This window comes from Mustelus asterias, chromosome 10 (assembly GCF_964213995.1).
Source record: "Mustelus asterias chromosome 10, sMusAst1.hap1.1, whole genome shotgun sequence".
In the NCBI taxonomy this organism is placed as follows: Eukaryota; Metazoa; Chordata; class Chondrichthyes; order Carcharhiniformes; family Triakidae; genus Mustelus; species Mustelus asterias.
In genome coordinates, this window is record NC_135810.1 from 75,485,193 (window position 1) to 75,509,289 (window position 24,097).

Genomic DNA, 24,097 nt, shown 5'->3' on the forward strand with positions numbered 1-24,097 from the left:
AAATAGCAGAGGTCCCAGTACAGAGCCCTGCGGAACACCACTGGTCACAGACCTCCAGCCGGAAAAAGACCCTTCGACCACTACCCTCTGTCTCCTATGGCCAAGCCAGTTCTCCACCCATCTAGCTACTTCTCCTTGTATCCCATGAGCCTTAACCTTCTTAACCAACCTGCCATGTGGGACTTTGTCAAATGCCTTACTGAAATCCATATAGATGACATCCACGGCCCTTCCTTCATCAACCGTTTTTGTCACTTCCTCAAAAAACTCCACCAAATTTGTAAGGCACGACCTCCCTCTTACAAAACCATTATGTCTGTCACTAATGAGATTGTTCCGTTCTAAATGCACATACATCCTGTCTCTAAGAATCCTCTCCAACAACTTCCCTACCACGGACGTCAAGCTCACCGACCTATAATTTCTTGGGTTATCCCTGCTACCCTTCTTAAACAACGGGACCACATTCACTATCCTCCAATCCTCAGGGACCTCACCCGTGTCCAAAGAAGCGACAAAGATTTCCGTCAGAGGCCCAGCAATTTCATCTCTCGTCTCCCTGAGCAGTTGAGGATAGATGCCATCAGGCCCTGGGGCTTTGTCAGTTTTAATGTTCCCTAAAAAACCTAACACTTCCTCTCTTGTAATGCAGATTTTCTCTAACGGGTCAACACCTCCCTCCGAGACACTCCCGGTTAACACGCCCCTCTCCTTCGTGAATACCGATGCAAAGTATTCATTTAGGATCTCCCCTATTCCCTTGGGTTCTAATCATAATTCCCCTCCTTTGTCCCTGAGAGGTCCGATTTTCTCCCTGACAACTCTTTTGTTCCTAACGTATGAATAGAATGCCTTAGGATTCTCCTTAATCCTGCCTGCCAAGAACATCTCGTGACCTCTTTTTGCCCTTCTAACTCCCCGTTTGAGTTCTTTCCTACTCTCTCTGTATTCCTCCAGAGCTCCATCTGTTTTCAGTTGCTTGGACTTAACGTACGCCTCCCTTTTCATTTTAATCAGATCCTCAATTTCCCTGGTTATCCACGGATAATGGTTGGAATGTGAGTCTTTACAGGTACAGACAGTGTGAGTGGAGAGAGGGATAATCACAAGCTAAAGAGGTGTGAATTCTCTCAAACCAGGACAGTTAGTAGGATTTTGCAAGCTCAAGCCAAATGGTGGGAGTTACATGTAGTGTGACATGAACCCAAGATCCCAGTTGAGGCCATCCTCATGCGTGCAGAACTTAGCTGTCAGTTTCTGCTCGGCGATTCTGTGTTGTCGTGTGTCAAAGAATCGCCGAGCGGATAAATACTATATAATTGCAATGGCCAATTATAATAATGATACATAATAACTATCAGGCTAATAACTTCAACAAAGAGTCCATTTGATATATAAACACCAAAGAACAACATTCCAACATGCCACAATCTCATTCCATCAAGACAACTGGCTGCAGGCCACCCCTTCATATTATGGTTACATACCCAGCACCATGTCAATCGGACAAAGACTGAGATGTATGAAGTGAAATGTCAGGTGCAACGCAAGTCTAGTACCTACCCTTAAAAGGCAATGAGCCCACTTATGTGGTTAGCCAATATATTGGCAACAAATGAAGTAAGATACAATATCAATCTAAATATCTACACACATGGGAAGGAAAATGGAAATCCAGCAGTCTGGAAGAGCTGTAAAATGTGACACAAAAACACCAGTAAGAGCTGCAAAGATTTACATGAAAAAGAGACTTATAATGATATTAAGGCTAACAGTAACATTTTGCATTAATATATCAACAAGAGTGTGATTAGGGAAAACGTGGTGTGAGTAGACAGGTGCAGAGTACATTATAATCAAATGGCATACTTGCTAAATGAATATTTTGCACTGGCTTCGCATTAGTGGAAGAGGAAAAGTATCATTGGTACAAGGTAAACAAACATGAATCAACAGGTGGAACTTATTGAAATCAATCAGTTTAAAAATTACAATGTTGAAAATAAGACGGCTTAAGCTATCACCAGGATCCGATAGTTTCCAAGTCAGGGTATTAAATAAAGGAAGTTATGGAATTACAGATGCATTAATTCTTCCAAAGCTTCAGGAAGTTGAATGGAAAACTTCCTGCCTGATTATATGCCTCCACCTCCTGGCCTCGCAGCTGTGGGTGTAGTACATTCCACCCCAAGTAACCTGTCAGTCCAGTATTAGTTGTGGGTGAGTTAATATATTTTGTCATGACTGAACACTTGGATACATTTGTGCTGATCAAAGAGTCTTCATGGATGTGCAAGTAGCGAGTTATATTTGGCGAATGTGATACACCATTCAACACTCTGATCTTTGTTTCCTAACTCACAACCAATTTCTAATCAACACCCCCAGATTCGCTGCAATACCTTGCACTTTAAGTTTTGCTAACAATCTCTCATACAAAACTTACCAATTGCTTCTCGATGGCCATGAAGATAACATCCATAGATGCTTCCTTATCTATCATTTTACAGACCTCTTCAAGTGTTGTAAAGCGAAGATGAAGTGAGTGGGCAAACAGGGAAAATGGAGTTCAATGTGACGAAATGTAAATTTATCCAGTTTGGATTTAAGAAAGATGAATTGGAATATGTATTAAATAGGGAGAATTCAGCAGAGGAGTGTTGAAGATTTGAGAGCGTGTGTGTACATTACACATTGGTTCCTGGGATGTTGGTCTTTGTTGCATTGTTTTCACAGAACAAAAACAGACCATTCAGTACAACATGTCTACACTGGTGTTTATATTCTAAGAGTTTTAACAACACCAGGTTAAAGTCCAACAGGTTTATTTGGTAGCAAATACCATTAGCTTTCGGAGCACTGCTCCTTCGTCAGATGGAGTGGATATCTGCTCTCAAACAGGGTGTTGTGGGAAAAATCCACTAGTAGTCAGACTTCAAGATTCAGAAAATACGATTTATTTAACGGAGCTCCGTGGAGACAAGGCACATGTCTGTAATAGACCTTCTCTCCGTAAGATGTCGGGAGCGGTCCATCTTTATACTCTTTACACAATGGATGGACCGGTGATTTGAACATTATCACATCGCTCAGGCAGGTACAAACAGATATAGACATTTAACATAGTATTGTTCTTATGAATGGGTACATTTCCTTATGTCTGTATCTATCAATGGTTGGTTTCGGCTCATTCAGGTGTTAATTGGTTTCCTCGCATTCATATTTTCCCGCCCTTCCTATGGCTAATCTATTCCCTTTGTTTCGGGTTTTCCCTATCTTAAAAGATGTCTTGACCCTCGGCTTGGCTTCCTGAGGTGTTTGTTTTATTTTGAGTCACCGTCTGTGATTTAGAAATGGCTTGTCTGTTAGGTTTTGATTTAAAGTGATTTCTGATAAGTGGGAGCCGGTGTCTGCTTTTTTGGCTCCTTTCCCAGTTAACTCTTTATGTGCCAGGCAGCCATTTTAAAGTGTGTTCTCCTTGTATTTTCCCCTTACAGTCCCTCCTTTTTGGTCAGATTATAGCTTCAACAATCCCCAGACCAACAATTATACATTCACATATACAAATCTTCGTTCTTCTCTCCTTCTTTGCTTCTTTCGACGTCTTCATTTCTTCCAGTATCTTCATTTCTTCCGATGTCTTTAGGGATCTTCATTAGGGGCTCTTCTTCGATGTACACACTGGCTCCTGGCACAATTCTTGTCAACATTATGTTAAAACAGAGTTTAAGGCATCCCACAGTCAGACAACAGACAATTATAATGACAATGAGTATGACCAATCCATGTAACAGGTACGACTCCCAGGACTCCCCCACCAGCCATGCCAGCCAACTACTTTCTCTCTTGGGTCCCTGTCTAAAGTTATCAAGTTGTTTCCTGATGTCATTGATGACCTGTGTAATGTTGAAAGACTCATCTGTGACATGGGTTATGCATTTGTTGCCTATGATTGCACAGACTCCCCCTTTTTGTGCTAACTGGTAGTCCACTGCGTATCGTGTCTGCTGTGCATATAATCTCAGTTCAGCCATTTCTTGGTTAACAGCCTCCAATGCTTTTGAAGTGCTGTTTCCCAGGATTGTTAGTCCACAAACAGTATGGTTTCTATTCTTTGCTCCAATTACCCCGGCTGACCCCCCCCCCGCCCCCCCAGAGATAAAGCTCCGAGGAACCCATACCCCAGTGAGGATCCCAGTGTACCCGGGGCTTCCCAGTCAGCGCAGAATTCCCTGCTAATAGCCCGGGTTACTATTCTCCTCCGAATGTACCCCTTCTGAGGGCATGGAACAGTCAGTGGTCCGATTGTTCCTACCGCAAAACGGTTTGGGAGGTTTGGTGTTTCTGTCATGTAGGTACCATTGAAGAGGAATACATACCCCTTCTTAGCCCGGTAACACTTAGTGTCCCGATTATGAGTTTGCTCATACTGCCAATTGTTCAGTTTATTTGGCTTCCCGTTTGATTCCACCACCTGGTAAGTATCAAAGGGGTATGTCCATTTGGCTGAGCTTACGTGAGTTCCATTACATTGTCCGCAAATAAGCTGTCTTCCCGCGGTTATATTTAAACATTTCCGTTTGAAACAAATACAAGTAATCTGTCCCTTGTTAATCCGACAATGTTGACGGACACACTGTGTCTGTACACAAGAATCATTCTTAGGGACTAAGGCATAGGCACATCCCCATCCCTGCCCCGTAAAACAAAGCAGATAGCTTGCAGTATCTGGGCAAGCTTTTCCTCCCACCTGTTGGGACCCCCCGCATGTAGGATCTGTGGGGTTTACAAGTCCCACACATCTCCCCTGTAAACCTCTTTTATATTTGCCAATTTGTCCCTTACAGGGTGTATCTGATGTATCTACAGTATATAAGTCCTGAGGGGTCCACCCAGGGGTGGCTACAAATAGGGCTTCTACGGATTGTGTTAACGGGTAATGTACAGTTCAATTCCCGTGTAAATGTATGTGAGCTTTGTAAAACAAGTTATCTTCCAGCCCAGTTAAATTTACAGTTGCCACAACGCAAAATAATACAGTTACATACGCGATTACATACATATCCGCAACAGTCATAAAACTTAACACTATAATTCAATTTTTACAAGTTATTTTATTTATTAACCCGCGCACGCCGGCTCTTGCTTGCAGTCTTTGCCTGTGTTGAGGAAAGCAGTTCTTTTAGTTCATCAATTTAGCTACTTATCTCCTTTGTATAATTTCAGCTGCGTCCAGTGCTTCCAGACACCTTTCCCTCTTATGTCTATACAGGCACAGGTGTCCCCACTAATTATAATTTCATATGGCACATTCCACTTTGGTGCAAACCCTGGTTTGTCGGGTAATGTTTTCACTAGGACGCGACTTCCCGCTGTTGGGACGTCAGGGAGCATTTCAAGCTCTCTCTCTGCATCTTTTATTTCCTGATGGTCTTTTACCAATTTGCGCATCCCTTTTAGCTGGGTGCTCAGGTCCAGAACGTATCTCTTGATTTTATCTTTTAGTGGACCTACATCGGTCCCAGCTGTTATGATGCTTTCTGGTAATTGCATCGCCCGTCCTGTCATTAGCTCATAAGGGGTTAATCCGGTTGTCCGGTTCGTGGTAGCTCTTAATTTCATTAGTATAGTGGGCAATACCTCTGTCCACCTTCTCCCTGATGTCTGCATGGCTTTAGCTAGTGCATTATACATTTTAACTATATATCCCCCTTCCATAGAAAGCTTAGTGTGAATTAAATAGCACTTTGTACTGGCCTTTTTTGGCTGCAGTTGGACATCCATTCATTTGTATGTAATCTTATCAAAAGACACCGCTTCCCCATTAAAATCACATGCCATACAGCTCCAATCTTTATATGATGTGCTCCTACACTATCTCTAATTTGATCATTTGTTTGCGTGCAAGCGCCGCACCGCAGTGCTTCACAAAATAATTATGTTTTTATCAATACACAATATATAGTATATAAATATATCATACAAAGTTGGTGAAGGTTTTTCAGGATTTGATGTTATTCTTGTGTCTATATGGCAGTGCTATACTGTATAATAAAAATAATCAAGCGGCAGTTGTATCATACCACTTTACACATCGTAACCGTGATATCCAAACCCTTTTAATTCAAGCCGTTTCCATTTTTAAACTGAGCTCCAGATCAAAACCCCCGCACTCTAGGAAAAATAGCAGGCGCCGAATCAAAATCAAAGTAGGTACTATACATACCAGTTATTTGATTAGGAACATTTTGGTTTCTTAACTGGCTAGATTTTAAGCTTTGCAGTGTTTTTATATTTGACAAACCTTGAACAATAAATGGCACATGAAATTCCGACGGCAGTGTATAATTTTAACCAGTTCAGAATACTAAACTATCTGACGTTCGTAAATCGCGATATTCTGTGATTAATACTGTATTTCACTGACTTGATATACTTTAAACTGACTCATAAACCTCAGTCTTTACCTTAGTCTTTTGTTCCTGCTTTTCTACCTTTCCACAATTACTTATTTTCTTCTCTGAACTTCTCAACTAATTCTTATAATTTCTACTTCAAGACAAAGGAAAGAGCACATGGTTCCTTCCAAGGTTTAAATCCTTTCTTAACATTAAAACATTAAAGCAAACAACAACAAAACATCCATGCAACACTTTGTTTAAACACACACAGACACACATGGAAGCTTCCAAAAGTCATTCCACAGCACATCCTTTTTCATTCAAACTTAACATTTCAAACTGGGATGAGAGTAAAACATTCAAAGAGAATACAGAACGTTGGTTAAGACGGTCGCTTTTATTCTTCTTTCTTCCAAACTATAATTAACTCAAAACAGAAGTAAATTCAAGAAATCTTATCACTTTAATCTTTAACAGTTTTAACACTCCCCCAGCCCCCCTGAGGCTAAACCAAGGTGCAATGCACTGCACCCACTGCCTGCAACAAACATTCCACAGGAACAAACAGGCTTCTCCAGCTCCCTGCTCTCAATCTAATACAACAACAACCACCTACATTCGACAAGCTACCAGATCTCACAAACACACTGAAATACAAAAACTAAGATCTCTCCTATCCACCTCCAGGTATGCCACTAGCCCATTCTACCAATTCATCGTAATCTTGGGACATAATCACTCCCATTTTTAGGATGAATTGGTGAGCACTAGAGAGTCCATCCTTAAAAGCCTGGATGAATGCTCGATCTCCTCGCCCTGGATTTCCTTGTCCTGAGCACTCTTGGTATATCCGGAACAGTCGTTCCCCGTACTCAGAAGCTCCTTCTCCTTTTAGCTGCTTTGTGGTGGTAATTCTGCTCCAGTTAGTGGGAGCAATCCCTAAGACCCTCTGAATTTCTTCTTTAAACTGTAAAAAGGGTGCCTGTTGGGCATCTATCTCTGCTGTCAGGGGGATTACATGTGTCCACCATCCCCCATTATAATCCTGTGCTATAGGGGTAGCGGGTCCACCTACTACCTGCCTCCACTTATCCGCTGGACAGGCTGCCCTGACTAGCTGGTGTATGTCTCTTGGGTATAATTGGTGTCCTACCCAGATTGTGTCTAATTCTTCCCAGAATGTAGTGTTTGCGCTTCTAGTTTGTAATTTGCCCAGGGAAGCCATTATCTGCTGTCTCTCTCCTGGGGTAAAGGGTTTATAATTTGCCTTTGGTCGCGCTGCTGTCCCCCCTCGGGTTATGGGCGCTAAGTTGTGTTCCAGCTGTTCCCATTCCTCTGAGGGAGCGGTTGGTCCTCACTGGGTAGACTCATAAGAAGGTAGAGGATCAGTTTCTCCTCCCCATTGCCTTTCTAAAACCTGATTTTGTTTTTCCAATTACCTCAGTCGGGATTCTAATTCTCTAATTCTTTCTTTATCTTCCCTCCATTTCTTTGTAGAGGAAACTATTTGTTCAATTAGACCTGCTAACTGATGTGTTAATATTACTCCTATCTTCTTCGTTTTGTTTCTTTTTTCCTTATCTATCCACTCTCTCTGCTGCTCTAAGGTTTGAGAAGTATCCCAGCCATCCTTTTGCATTCTCTTTATTAACTCCTTCCTGTCTGTCATGTAGATTTCAATCAGGGAACCTGCAGATCCCCTTTTCACTCCGCTACCTGTCATTTCGCAGATTTCACTAACCCCGGCCACGATTATTCTTTAGTAAAGTGTGCTCTCTACCGTAGGGACTTCACTACCCCCGGCCACTATTACTATTCTTAGCAAAGTGTGCTCTCTACCGTAGGGACTTCACTACCCCCGGCCACTATTGCTATTCTCACACCGTGTTTCACTGCCGTTACAGGGTTTCAAGTTATACTCACGGCTTCCACGATTACCACTTCGGCAATGTGCTTCTCCACCGGAGTCCGGTTTAGGTCAGAGTTGATCAAACTCCTGTTCCGCCCCGCTTTTCACAACATTGACAGTACAGTTCCCAACTTTTCAATACTTTCATGCAATCAGCTGGCAACTCTGCATCTGTTCACCACTACAGAGTTTGATGTTAAACCGACTTCTGCCCTTTTGTGCTTCATAATCCTTTAGTGCCCTTGGTGTCTGTCACTCACTTCAATTCCTGACCTTCACGTGGCAGATTTCTGCTCTTAATAGCCAGTCTAAGGCAGAGGTTTTGAGACAGGCACTACCTTGTCCTTTTGTCGATCCGCACAAATCACAGTTACTTATTACTATCAGCAGTTAGTACTTATCACTATAACAAATACTATAACAAATACACAGTACAAATATTTCCCCTTATAAACTGTATTTTCTGACCCAGTCTGACTTTCACAGATTCCGCGATCTCTACGCCGGTTGCGATCGTGGCCAATCGATCTCATAAGTAATAGGATCCTAGCCGACTACGCCAATTTGTTGTGGGAAAAATCCACTAGTAGTCAGACTTCGAGATTCAGAAAATACGATTTATTTAACGGAGCTCCGTGGAGACAAGGCACATGTCTGTAATAGACCTTCTCTCCGTAAGATGTCGGGAGCGGTCCATCTTTATACTCTTTACACAATGGATGGACCAGTGATTTGAACATTATCACATCGTTTAGGCAGGTACAAACAGATATAGACATTTAACATAGTATTGTTCTTATGAATGGGTACATTTCCTTATGTCTGTATCTATCAATGGTTGGTTTCGGCTCATTCAGGTGTTAATTGGTTTCCTCGCATTCATATTTTCCCGCCCTTCCTATGGCTAATCTATTCCCTTTGTTTCGGGTTTTCCTTATCTTAAAAGATGTCTCGACCCTCGGCTTGGCTTCCTGAGATGTTTGTTTTACTTTGAGTCACCGTCTGTGATTTAGAAATGGCTTGTCTGTTAGGTTTTGATTTAAAGTGATTTCTGATAAGTGGGAGCCGGTGTCTGCTTTTTTGGCTCCTTTCCCAGTTAACTCTTTATGTGCCAGGCAGCCATTTTAAAGTGTGTTCTCCTTGTATTTTCCCCTTACACAGGGCTATTCAAACAGGGATATTCTACACAGGCCTCCATCCAGCTTCATCTCATCTACATATGCATTTCATTCCTTTTCCCCTTTTATAGTTATCAACTTTCCCTTCAACTGATCCATATTATTTGCCTCAGCTACATCATGTTGCAGCAAGTTCCACATCTGCGTTCCTTCCTGAGTTCCATACTGGAGTTCCTAGCAGGATTAAAACACTAACTCCTGGGTTACTTTGGTCCTTATGCCCATCAATCCCCAAATTGGACTGCCAGACTACCACCCTTACCACATTCCACCGCGCCCCCCCCTCCCCCCCCCCACAAAAACTTCCCCGGCTTTCCCCTCATAGCCCCGACTGCTCTCTCATTCCCCCCCATCTAACTTCTGATCCCCCAATTACCCTCTCACCCTAAGGCTACACTCCTGACTCCGAATAGCTTCCCCCACAATTGTCTATGCCCCCCACACTGGATTACCCTCCCAATACCCCCAACAACTCCCCCGCCACCCAACTAACCCCAATACCCCCAACCCTTCCTGAGTACACCCTCAACCCCATGATTTCCCTCCCACACCACTGAGCACCCAAACCTCTCCCAATCAACCATTCCCCCCCCATGACCAAATGATTTCTCCTCCCCACATGGCCACCCCAGTCTGATTTCCACCCACCCTAACCCCTGATCAACCATCAGCTGGCAGCTCTAGATCTTGGAACAGAGCTTCAGTTTGGGGGCTGGGGTTTGAGAGGCCATAGGGAGCAGAGGAGGGCAACCTAGGTGCTGTAATACCTTGGGCTAGGGGCCTTCAATGTACCTTTGCTCCACCCCCCATCATTTCTGAATGGCCTCACAAGCCATTCAGTTGTGTAGAAATTAAATGGATCACCTAGACACCAGAAATGATGATATCACACCTTGCCCAGCCATCTCTGCAAATTCTTCCTCAGAAACATCTGGAAATCTGTGCCAAAATTGGAAAAGCTCACCATGGACCAGTTAAGCAACTGCCTGGAATACTCTGTCAGTCCTAACTTTTTTTTAAAAACAGCTAATATCTTAGATTCCTCCATCAATACATCTCAATATTTTCTAACCCACCAACAGACACACACACCAGAGGTGGTGTCATAGTGGCATGCAGTCAGTCTTCAACATTGACTCTGGACCCCATGAAACCTCATGGCATCTTGTCAAAGATGGGCATGAGAACTTGCTGCTAATTTGCTACCTGTTGACCTTGGAGCTGGTGAATCAATGCTGTTCGACACTGAGCACCACTTGGAAGAAATAAGGGTGCAAAATGTGCTGTGGCTGGGGGATTTCAATGCCCATCACCAAGAATGGCTCAGCAGCAAAATGATTCATTCATTTGGCTGAGTCCTGGTGTCATATCTGCCAGACAAAGCCTGTGGCACATGATGAGGCAACCAATAAAGGGGAAAAACTTATTTAGCCTCATCCTCACCAATCTACCTGTTATAGATGCATCTGCCCATGACAGTATTGATTGGGTTGACCACAGCACAGTCCTTGTGGAGACTAAGCCTCATCTTCAATTAGGATACCCTCCGTTGTGTCATGTGACACAACCACTGTGTGAATTGGATTAACTCAGAACAAATCTAGCAGCTCAGAACTGGGCATCAATAACGTGCTGCAGAATTGTGTTTAACTAAAATCTGAAATCTCATGGCCCAACATGTTCCCCCATCCTACCGTTACTAAAAAGCCAGGGATCAACCTTGATTCAGTGAGGAGTTTGGAATGCATGCCAGAAGCAGCACCAAGCATAGCTAAAAATGAGGCACCAACCTGGTGAAGCTACAATGCAGGACTATATACATGCTATGCAATGGAATAAACAGACCTCAGCAATTCCCCAACCAATAGATCAGATCAAACCTGGAATTCTCCAACCTCACCCGTTGCTGTGAATGGAGATTCTCCATTCTCGCTGGCAGGGCAGGCAATATTGGAGGATTCTGTGACAAAGCTCTGGGGTGGACAATTAAACAACCAACAGGAGGAGGCTGTAAAACCACCCCTCCTCAATGATGGGGGTGTATAGCACATCAGTGCAAAAGCCAAGGCTGAAGCATTTGCAGCCACCTTCAGCCATAAGTGCTGAGTGGTTGATTCACCTTGGCCTCCTCCTGAGGGCTCCATTATCATAAATGCACATATTTATATTGCACGAGAAGAGAATGCTGATTGGTACAGGCATTGCCATGGGGAATGCACCGGGAAATAGTTAGTTGCCAAGCTTTTATTCAAACTCAAACCAGGCAGACTGACTCTGATTTGTCAAGGCATTGCCAAGGAATGGCTGTCTCCCAGCTTCTATTTAGTTGAAAAAGGAGCAATGTTGGGACATGTTCTTTCTCTCTGCAAAGGACAGGGCCCTGTGTGTGAATATACGTAGCTTCTAGCAAGTGTAAGAGAGCCCCACTGTAAATCCGAAATTGGCTGTCAGTGTAATTCTTAACAAAATCAAGATTGTTCTGCAAGTGTTTTGATGCTGTACCAATCTGACATCCTTCTGACCTTCCTCAATTTCTTTATTGTTATCACCATTCTCGACCTCCTCCAAATATGCCATACAGAAAATTCTAAGTGCCAAATTTGCGTGAAAACTGGAGTAACTCCCGCAGGTTTTTAGTGTGATTTTCAGAATGAATCTGACACTCTTGAGCACTGCAGAATGCCATAGCGAGATTCACACTGAAAATCAGTGGGCGGGAGAGGTCAGCAGCATAGCACTAAGCGGGCCACTGCGCATGCGCTGATCTGTCAGCATCGAGATTGGCGCATACACAATGGCCCTGCAGTGCTGGATTCCTGATCCAACCCCCCTCATCGCCCCCCCCCACCTCCCCCACAGCCGTCATGAACTCCCACCCCGACCCTGATGGCCAGTCCCGATCACTCCCTTCCCTCCCTCTGGCACCAATCCCTATGCAGATTGGCAGCGGGACCCCCCCCCCCCATTCATTGGCCCTCTTATAGGCCCCACCCTCCGCCTGGTGGGCAGTGCCAAGGTGCCCCCTGAGCAGTGCCAGGGGCCCAGGCTGGTACTGCCCAGGGTCCACCCTCCTTACCCCTGACCTCCTGGGGGGGAGGGGGGAGCCTCAATTCTCTCTGGCGGGGTCAGCCACCTTCTCCCTGTTCGTGGGGAACAGGAGTAAACGCCGCTGGAGTGAACCACTCCTGGGGTGGGGGAGGGGGGGAAGATGCCAGCGGGCCTGGAGACTTCTGGTGAAATGGTAATGCTGATTTAGATATTTAAAATCAGCTCTATGCCCGATATCGGATGACTCCAAAAAACCTGGAGACGCACAGAGGCCGCGGCAACCAGCCGGGAGCCCGCTAAATGATTTGATTTATTATTGTCACGTGTATTAGTTTACAGTGAAAAATATTGTTTCTTGCATGCTATACAAAGTATACCGCTCATAGAGAAGGAAAGAAGAGAATGCAGAATGTAGTGTTATAGTCATGGCTCGGGTGTAGAGAAAGATTAACTTAATGCGAGGTCGGTCCATTCAAAAGTCTGGTGGCAGCAGAGAAGAAGCTGTTCTTGAGTCGGTTGGTACGTGACCTCAGACTCCTGTGTCTTTTTCCTGACGGAAGAAGATGGAAGAGAGAATGTCCGGGGTGCGTGGGGTCCTTGATTATGCTGGCTGCTTTTCCAAGGCAGTGTGAAGTGTAGACAGAGTCAATGGATGGGAGGCTGGTTTGCGTGATGGATTGGGCTACATTCACGACCTTTTGTAATTTCTTGCAGTCTTGGGCAGAGCAGGAGCCATACCAAGCTATGATACAACCAGAAAGAATGCTTTCTATGTTGCATCTGTAAAAGTTGGTGAAAGTTGTAGCTGACATGCCAAATTTCCTTAGTCTTCTGAGAAAGTAGAGGCGTTGGTGGGTTTTCTTAACTGTAGCGTTGGCATGGAGGGACCAGGACAGGTTGTTGGTGATCTGGACACCTAAAAACTTGAAGCTCTTGACCAATTCTACTTCGTCCCCATTGATGTGGACAGGGGCATGTTCTCCTTTACGCTTCCTGAAGTCAATGACAATCTCCTTTGTTTTGTTGACATTAAGGGAGATTATTGTTGCCACACCAGTTCACCAGATTCTCTATCTCATTCCTGTACTCTGTCTCGTCATTGTTTGAGATCCGACCCATTACAGTGGTTTTGTCAGCAAACTTGATAATCAATTTGGAGCAGAATTTGGCACAGTCATAGGTGTATAAGGGGTATAGTAGGGGGCTGAGAACACAGCCTTGTGGGGCACCGGTGTTGAGGATGATCATGGAGGAGTTGTTGCCTATCCTTACTGATTGTGGTCTGTGGGTTAGGAAGTTCAGGATCCAGTCGCAGAGGGAGGAGCCGAGGTCCAGGCCATGGAGTTTGGAGTTGAGCTTCATAGGAATAATGATGTTAAATGGCTTCCACTGATGTCTCCCAGCCCACTCCCTCTGCTAGAGCAGTGCAGCAGGCTGGGAGAATCGCCCACAAAGTATTTCATTTGTAAAGCCTCTCTCTCAGCCTCAGGGGATTCCAAAGTGATTTTCAGCCAATGAAGTTGATTTGAGGTGAAGTCACTGGTTGGAGGGGGATGCCTAATGGAAAGGAATTGAGAGTTTGGCAGAGGATATGAGATTCAGGAGATGAGACAGGTAAATTCAGCAAACAACTTCCATAGCAAATGGAAGACTGAATTAAGGTAGAGTTTCAACAATACAGTCATAGTTTTGTTATTACTGAGCAAAGCTTGGTAGGCAAAATGCCAGGAAAATATCAAAGCTTTACTGCTTAACTCTATAAATTGTGATTGAAGCTGGGATCTACCTGTTCTGCAGTGATCAGGCGAATATTATCTCAACTTGCTGAGTATTCATGGATTATTTCAATTCAGTATAGCACAGGTTTCTCTTTCTGAAACACTTGAGTGAGAAAAGGAATTTTGAGGATTACATTGGTAAATGGCACGGAAATAGATTATTTGGTTCACCCAGTCAATGCTGGTGTTTAGGCTTGTTGTGGGAAATCACCACTCGGAGTCAGACTTAAAGACTGAACATGCAGTTTATTGGACAAAGCTTTGGGCGAAGTGCTTGGCACTCTGCAGTGCTCGCAGTCAACTTCTCAACTTTAAAATGGCAGCTGAGCTTCTTTTATACATTTCAAAGAGTCGACAAGTACAGACATTATCAGTTATTACATCATTAGCCTTGGTTAGTTACACACATTAGCCAATTATGCCCCCCTAGCAACAATTGGCCTCCAATCACATTCCTTCAAAAACAACCGTTAACAAAACTTATTGTTTCGGTTCCAGTTTATCTTAAGCTAAGCTGACCATCTGGACCTCAAGATCTGGTTTTTTGTCTGTTCCGCAGTTTTTATACAATAACAGGATGTAGCTCAAAGGTTAGTTTGTTGTGCAATGTCTATGCCTAAGTCAGCACATTTTAATGTCTTTCCACAGAGTCCATTTTGTACCAGGTAACCATCTTGTATCTTCTAATTTCAGGATTCCATCTGGCAGCGTCTCATTTTTACTCCAACAGGCTCCAAGAAGCTATCTCTCATTGTAACATCTATTCTCTTCACCCATCAAATGCTTGTCTGCCTTGTAAATGCAGCTATAATATTTGTTTCAACCACTCCCTCTGATAATAGGTTCCACATCCTTACTATACTTTGACAAAGAAGTTTCTTCTAAATTTCTGATTCAATTTCCTGGTGACTATCTTGTATCAATGGCCGCTAGCTATGCTTTTCTCTACAAGTGGAATCAATCTGTCCACTTCTTTCATAATTTAAAGACCATCAGCCCTCAGCTTTCTTCTGTCAAGAGAAAAGTGATCCAGCCTGTCAGTTCTTTCCTGATCTGCATATCCATGCATTTCTAAGATCATTCTGATAAACTCCTGTGCTCCCTCTCCAGTGGCATTTTATCTTTTGTATAATGCGCAGATTCGAACTGCTTGCAATACTCTTAAGTGTGGTCTACCCTGGTTCAATACAGGTTTAGTAAGAAGTCTCACAACACCAGGTTAAAGTCCAAAGTTTTATTAGGTAGCGCAAGCTTTCTGAGTGTTGCTTCTTCCTCAGGTGAGTGAAGAGTTGTGTTCACAAACAGGGCATACATAGACACATTTTCAATTTACAAGATGCAATGCGAGTCTTTACAGGTATAGACAATGTGAGTGGAGAGAGGGTTAACCACAGGTTAAAGAGGTGTGAATTTTCTCCAACCAGGACAGTTAGTGAGATTTTGCAGGCCCAGGCAAGTCGTGGGGGTTATAGATAGTGTGACATGAACTCAAGATCCCGGTTGAGGCCGTCCTCATGTGTGCGGAACTTGGCTATCAGTTTTCACTCGGCGATTCTGTGTTGTGTGTTGTGAAGGCCGCCTTGGAGAATGCGAACCCGAAGATCAGAGGCTGAATGCCCGCGACTGCTGAAGTGTTCCCCGTCAGGAAGAGAGCACTCCTGCCTGGTGATTGTCGAGTGGTGTTCATTCATCTGTTGTCATTGTGTCTGCATGGACTCACCAATGTACCATGCCTCGGGACATCCTTTCCTGCAGCGTATCGGGTAGACAACGTTGGCCGAGTTGCAAGAGTATGTACTGTGTACCTGGTGGATGGTGTTCTCATGTGAGATGATGGCATCCATGTCAATGATCCGGCACGTCTTGCAGAGGTTGCTGTGGCAGGGTTGAGTTGTGTCATGGTCCCTATTCTCCTGAAGGCTGGGTAGTTTGCTGCGGACAATGGTCTGGGCTCGCAAAATCTCACTAACTGTCCTGGCTGGAGACAATTCACACCTCTTTAACCTGTGCTTAACCCTCTCTCCACTCACATTGTCTGTATCTGTAAAGACCTGATTAGCTGTAAAGACTCGCATTCCAACCATTATCTTGTAAATTGAGTCTGTGTCTCTGTATGCCCTGTTTATGAACACAACTCTTCACTCACCTGAGGAAGGAGCGAGACTCCGAAAGCTTGTGCTACCAAATAAACCTATTGGACTTTAACCTGTGAGACTTCTTACTGTGCTTACCCCAGTCCAACGCCAGCATCTCCACATCAATGCAAGTTTAGCATAGCTTCCCTTCTTTTCAATTCTAGCCCTCTGGAAATTAAACCTAGTGCTTTGTTTGGTTTGTATTTTGGCCCTGCTAACCTATGATAACTTTTAATGCTGTAATTTTACTCAGAGATCCCTTTGTTCCTCTACCCCATTTAAACATGCAACCTCCAAGTAATACACCATCTCCCTATTCTTTCTACCAAAATGTACTATCCTCACATTTTTCTGTATTGAACTTAGTTCGTCAATTGTTTGCTTATTTGGGAAGCTTTATTAATGCCTTCCTGTAATTTGTTGCAGCACTCCAATTCAACTGGAACCAATCAGGATCACTTCAGTGAGAAAGGGAATTCAACTGGAGTGATGCAGCCAGTTGTCCAGAAAAAGGAATATTTTATGACTCGAAGAAGGCACAACGCGGGGAGAACCCATTTTCAGGTAAGTTTGTAATGATGTACTTCCATGAACTTCATTCGTAACATAAAAAGATATTTATTAATCAGAAAAGCTGGACAGTAGTACAACAGCCACCCAGCTGCCCTACGTCTCTACATAGGCGAATTTCTCAGAAATTCTAAGCATTTAACGAGTGAGGAAAAACGTTAGGTTTTCTCGCTTTTTTTTCCAGCGAGGCAAGTAATGAGAATATATGGCACACTGCAGAACTGAAGCCGTCATGCGAATCTCGCCAGTGGAAGGGGGAGGGGAGATCTGAACATTAAAACTTAAAAGTTTCACATCTTGAGTATTCTGCTTTTTTATTTTTACTACCAAGAAGAATAACCTCAGATCTTTTCTGTAAGGATGAAGGACAAGTATGGCAAGTTTTGCGAACCTTGGATAATGAGAGATATTGTGAGCCTCGACAAAAAAAGGAAGCAATTGTCAAGGCTAGGAGGCTGGGAACACACGAAGCAAGTGTGGAATACAAGGAAAGTAGAAAGAAACTTAAGCAAGGAGTAAGGAGGGCTAAAAGAGGTCACAAAAAATCATTGGCCAGCGGGATTAAGGAAAATCCCAAGGCTTTTTATGCATATATAAAGAGCAAGAGGATAGCCAGGGAGAGAGTTGGCCCACTCAACGGCAGGGGAGGGAATCTATGTGTAGAGCCGGAGGAAATGGGCGAGGTATTAAATGAGTACTTTGCGTCAGTATTCACCAACGAGAAGGACTTGGTGGATGATGAGTCTGGGCGAGGGTGTGTAGATAGTTTGAGATAGTTGAGATCAAAAAGGAGGTATTGGGGTTCTTGAGAAACATTAAGGTAGACAAGTCCCCAGGGCCTGATGGGATATATCCCAGAATACTGAGAGAGGCAAGGGAGGAAATTGCTGGGGCCTTGAGAGAAACCTTTGTATTCTCACTGGCTACAGGGGAGGTCCCAGAGGATTGGAGAATAGCCAATGTTGTTCCTTTGTTTAAGAAGGGTAGCAAGAATAATCCAGGTAATTACAGACCGGTGAGCCTTACAACAGTGTAAGGGAAATTATTGGAGAGGATTTTTCGAGACAGGATTTACTCCCACTTAGAAATAAGTGGACGTATTAGCGAGAGGCAACATAGTTTTATGAAGGGGAGGTTGTGTCTCACTAACTTGATCAAGTTTTTCGAGGAAGTGACAAAGATGATTGATGACGGTAGGGCAGTGGATGCTGTCTACATGGACTTCAGTAAGGCCTTTGACAAGGTCCCTCATGGCAGACTGGAGCAGAAGTGAAGTTGCATGGGATCAGTTTGTGAACTGGCAAGGTGGATACAGAACTGGTTCGGTCATAGAAGACAGAGGGTAACAGTGGAAGGGTGTGTTTCTGAATGGAGGGCTGTGACAAGTGCCATTCCTCAGGGATCAGTGCTGGGACCTTTGCTGTTTGCAATATATATAAATGATTTGGAGGAAAATGTAACTGGTTTGATTAGTAAGTTTGTGGACAACACAAAGGTTGGTGGATTTGCGGATAGCAATGAGGACCATCAGAGGATACAGCAGGATATAGATCGGTTGGAGACTTGGGCGGAGAGCTGGCAGATGGAGTTTAATCCAGACAAATGTGAAGTAATGCATTTTGGAAGGTCTAATACAGAGAGGAAATATACACTAAATGGCAGAACCCTTAAGAGTATTGATAAGCAGAGGAATCTGGGTGTACAGGTACACAGGTCACTGAAAGTGGCAACACAGGTGGAGAAGGTAGTCAAGAAGGCATATGGCATGCTTGCCTTCATCAGCCAGGGCATTGAGTTTAAAAATTGGCAAGTCATGTTGCAACTTTATAGAACCTTAGTTAGGCTGCACTTGGAACATAGTGTTCAATTCTGGTCGCCACATTGCCAGAAGGTTGTGGAGGCTTTGGAGAGGGTACGGAAAAGATTTACGAGGATGTTGCCTGGCATAGGGGGCATTAGCTATGAGGAGAGGTTGGAGAAACTTGGCTTGTTCTCACTGGAACGACGGAGGTTGAGGGGCGACCTGATAGAAGTCGACAAGATTATAAGAGGCATGGACTGAGTGGATAGTCAGAAGCTTTTTCCCAGGGTGGAAGAGTCAATTACTAGGGGGCATAGGTTTAAGGTGCGAGGGGCAACGTTTAAAGGAGATGTATGAGGCAAGTTTTTTACACAGAGGGTGGTGGGTGCCTGAAACTCGTTGCGCAGGGAGGTCGTGGAAGCAGATACGATGGTGACTTTCAAGGAGCGTTTTGACAAATACATGAATAGGATGGGAATAGAGGGATATGGTCCCCGGAAGGGTAGGGGGTTTTAGTTCAGTCAGGCAGCATGGTTGATGCAGGCTTGGAGGGCCGAAGGGCCTATTCCTATGCTGTAATTTTCTTTGTTCTTTCTACGTAACACTCTATCTGCCATCTACGTGCCTACTCACGTAACCTTTCTCTCTCTTTCTGTAGATATTCTGTGGCTTCCTCCCAGCTTACATTCCCACACAGCAAACTTAGATAAGAACATAAGAACATAAGAAATAGGAGCAGGAGTAGGCCATCTAGCCCCTCGAGCCTGCCCTGCCATTCAATAAGATCATGGCTGATCTGATAGTGGTTTAGTTCCACTTACCCGCCCGCTCCCCATAACCCTTAATTCCCTTATTGATCAGAAATCTATCTACCTGTGACTTAAACATATTTAACGAGGTAGCCTCCACTGCTTCAATGGGCACAGAATTCCAGAGATTCACTACCCTCTGAGAGAAGAAGTTCCTCCTCAACTCTGTTCTAAACTGACTCCCCCATATTTTGTGGCTGTGTCCTCTCGTTCTTGTTTCCTTTCTAAGTGGAAAGAATCTCTCTGCCTCTACCCTGTCTAGCCCTTTCATTATCTTATATGTCTCTATAAGATCTCCCCTCAGCCTTCTAAACTCCAACGAGTACAGGCCCAATCTACTCAATCTCTCCTCATAAGCTAACCCCCTCATGCCCGGTATCAACCTGGTGAACCTTCTCTGTACTCCCTCCAAGGCCAATATATCCTTCGGCAAATAAGGGGACCAAAATTGCACACTAGTTGCAAATATTCTATTCTTTTCAACTCTAGTTGCGGCCTCACCAGTAGCTTGTACAATTGCAGCAAGACCTCCCTGCTTTTATACTCCATCCCCTTCGCGATATAGGCCAACATTCCATTTGCCTTCTTGATCACCTGCTGCACCTATATTCCACCTATATGTATTACTCTTGGTCTCTTCATCTTTCATATAGATTGTAAATAGCTGAGGCCATTACACAGATCCTTGTTGCATTCTATTAATCACAGCCTGCCAACTTGAAAATACCCAATATATCCTTCGTTTCTGCTTTTTGTCTGTCAGGTAACCCTCTATCCTTGCTAATAGATTTCCCCCAACTCCATGAGCTCTTATCATATGTATTAACTCTGTGTGGCATTTTTTGACAGCTGTTTGGAAATCCAGTTCTTCTTTATCCACCCACTAGTTCAATCCTCAAAAAAAAACATAAATAAATTCATCAAGCACGATTTTCCTTTTGTAATACCATGTTGACTTTGTCTGATGATAAATGTTAAGACTTCGTACATAATCGGTTTCAACATTTTCCAATGACTAATGTCAGGCTAACTGGCCCGTAGTTCCCTGTTTTCTCTTCGCCTCCTTCCTTCGATAGCAGATTCCAATCTGTTGGGACTATCTAGAATCTGGGAAATTTTGCAAAGTCATATTGAGTGCATCCACTATCTTTGCAGTTACCCCTATTAGAACCCCAGGATGTAGGCCATAATTTCTTGGGTGTTTGTTAGAGGCCTGATAGATTTCTACAATACTTGTTCTCTGCTGACGCTATTTACCTTAATTTCCTGACTTTTTAGCTCCTCGGTTACTCTGTATTTCTGTATGTAACATGTCTTCTGTGAGGACAGGTGCAAAATATTTTTAATGTCCCTGCAATAATTTCTCCTGTCTTTGCCTCTAAAGGGAGCAATATTTACTTTATGAGGAGCTACTCCCTTTTTTGTTATGCTTGTAATTGCTCTTATAAATTGTTTTTGTATTCCTCCCTGGTTTACTTTCACATTCTATTTTTATATTCTATTCTTTTCATGAATCCTCAAACACACTCAATCCTCAGGCTTCTTACTGTCCTTTGCCACAGTAGAAGCCTCATCTTTCAATCTAATGCTATCCTTAATTGCCAGAGTAAGTCACGCATGGATCAGTCATGTTTTTCAATGGAATGTATTTTTGTTGATCATTTTGAATTACCTCTTTAAATGTTTCCTACTGTTTATTTATCATGATATTTTTCAGTCTATTTATCCAATTAGTTTGAACCAGTTCTCCGTTTAGACCTTTGGTTATATTTCCTGCCCTAGATAAATGCATAAGAAAGGTTTACTAGGCTGATTCCAGGGATGGTGGGACTGATGTATGAGGAGAGATTGGCTAGGTTAGAATTGTTTTCACAGGAGTTCAGGCGAATGAAGGGGGATCTCAGGGACTTATAAAATTCCAATAGGACTAGACAGGGTAGATGCAGGGAGAATGTTCCTGATGGTGGGGGAGCCCAGAACCAGAGGTCACAGTGTGAGGATTCAGGGTAGACCATTTAGGACGGAGGTGAAGAGACATTTCTTCACCCAAAGAGTGGTGAGCCTGTGGAATTCATTGCCGCAGGAAGTAGTTGATGCCAAAACATTGAATATATTCAAGAGGCGGCTAGATATAGTTTTTGGGACGAATGGGATCAAAGGTTATGAGGAGAAAGCAGGATTAGGCTATTGAGTTGGACGATCAGCCATGATCGTAATGATTGGCGGTGCAGGCTCAAAGGGCCAAATGGCTTCCGCCTGCTCCTATCTTCTATGTTTCTATATTTCTCAAGTAGAACTGAGTATATGTGGAACATTAATTTTTACTCATGCCACTGCTTTTGCAAAATCAATAAAGACAGGAATTTTGACTGTTGAATCTAGTAAATTGTGATTCAAATGAATGAGGCTATATTACAACTGTAATTACTATATTGAATTTGAAAGCAATGGGCATATTTTTTGGTTAACTGGCTCATTCTCATGAGTGTGTTCAGGTGTCAGGAAATTAAGTGAAGACCTATATTAAGTAACCCTGTATAAATTGGACAGATATTTAGCTTTACAACCAAACATTTATTTTAACCTGTGTTAGTGTCTGGAACAAGCTGCCAGAGGTAGTAGTACAGGCAGGTCTTTTAAAAAGCGTTTAGACAGTTACATGGGTAAGATGGGTATAGAGGGATATGGGCCAAACACGGGCAATTGGGACTAGCTTAGAGGTTTAAAAAAAAGGGCAGCTTGGACAAGTTGGGCCGAAGGACCACTTTCCATGCTGTAAACCTCTATGACTCTATAACTTCAAGCCTAGTTATGAAGGGGAATTCAATCCAATTTAGCTTTGCCTAAAGCCTCATTTTCATAGAATCTCTTCAGTGCAGAAAGAGGCCATTTAGCCCATCAAGTCTGCAATGACTCTCTAACAGAGTATCCCATCCAGGCCTTATCCCAAAACCCCATATATTTACCCAGATAATCCTCCTCTAAACCACTCATCTTTGGACACTAAGTGGCAATTTAACATGGCCAATGTATCTAACCTGCACATCTTTGGACTGTGGGATGAAACCTACAATAACACGGGGAGAACGTGCAAACTACACACAGACAAACAGTCACCCAAGGTGGGAATTGAACCCAGGTCCCTGGTGCTGTCAGGCATCAGTGCTAACCACTGTGCCAACCAATTTTGCATTGATGTAACAGCAGTAGAGGGAAAAAAAAGAACTTGCATGTATTTAAATGAGACATGGGCATTGCTGGCTGGCCAGCATTTATTGCCCATCCCTATTTGCCCTTGAGAAGGCGCTGGTGAGCTTTCTGAGAGCAGTTCAGAGTCAACCACATTGCTGTGCCTCTGGAGTCACATGTACGTGAGATCAGGTAAGGACAGCAGATTTCCTTCCCTAAAAGGACATAATCAATGACATTTTTAATTGAGTCCAAATTCCACCATCTGCCGTGGCAGGATTTGAACCCAGGTCCCAGAAGGTTCACAGAGTTTCTGGATTAGTAGTCCAGTGAATAATATCACTAGACTATCACCTCCCCGATTAAAGACAGGCACAAACTACTTTTCGATTAATGATAAGGGTAAATTGTTTTTCTCCAATTTAAAGCTACATTAAGGAGAAAAAGAAAGTTCTAGCTTTTTCAAAAAAATAACTTAAATAATTCTTCTACTTGAAATAAATTTAGCATAAGAATCTTTTAACTTAAAGTATGACGGGGGAGTTCAGTCCCATGTTTTGCACAGCCTGCAACTTGTGGGAATTCCCAGACACTTCTTGCAGTGTGGATGACCACATTTGCAGGAAGTGCCTGAGAGTGGGTTTCAGAGCTTGAGCATCAGCCAAAGGCACAGCGGTGCATTCACAAGCCTGAGAGGTTCGTGGATGGCAGATTTTTAGATGTGGTCAGCCTGCACCTCAAGGAAATGCTGTCAGAGAGGGAATGGGTGACCACCAGTCAGACGGAGGGCAGGCAGGTAGTCAGGAAAGCCCCAGAGTGCATCTCACTCAATAACCACCTTTTCTATATTGGAAAATGGTGAGTGTGACAGTTCCTCTGGGGAGTGCCAGAGCCAAGTTCACGGTACTGTAGGTGGCTCAGCTGCCCAAAGGGGGTGGGAGGTGGGTGGGAGTAAGAGCAGGGGAACAATAGTGATAGGAGACTCAATAGTGAGGGGTGCAGACAGGCGTTTTTTGTGGTTACAGACTTCAAGATGGTATGCTGCCTCCCTGGTGTCAGGGTCAAGGATGTCACTGACTGGCTGCAGGGCATTTTAAAAGGGGAGGGTGAACAGTCAGAGGTCGTGGTTCACGTTGGTACCAACGACATAGGCAGAAAGAGGAATGATGCCCTGCAGCAAGAATTTAGGGAGCTAGGCAGCAGTATGAAAAGCAGGACCTCAAAGGTTGTAATCTCTGCATTACTCTCTGTGTCATGTGCTAGTGAGTGTATGAATAGA

General features: G+C 43.7%; 1 protein-coding gene across 1 annotated transcript in view; it reads left to right on the forward strand.

Annotated features, from left to right (window-relative positions):
- LOC144499686 (transmembrane protein 182-like) overlaps positions 1-24,097 on the forward strand; it is a 75,310-nt gene that overhangs the window by 3,761 nt on the left and 47,452 nt on the right. The window contains exon 2 of the mRNA XM_078221958.1: positions 16,876-17,013. Within this exon, the coding sequence (XP_078078084.1) occupies positions 16,876-17,013 (138 nt within the window). The remainder of the gene's footprint in view (positions 1-16,875; positions 17,014-24,097) is intronic.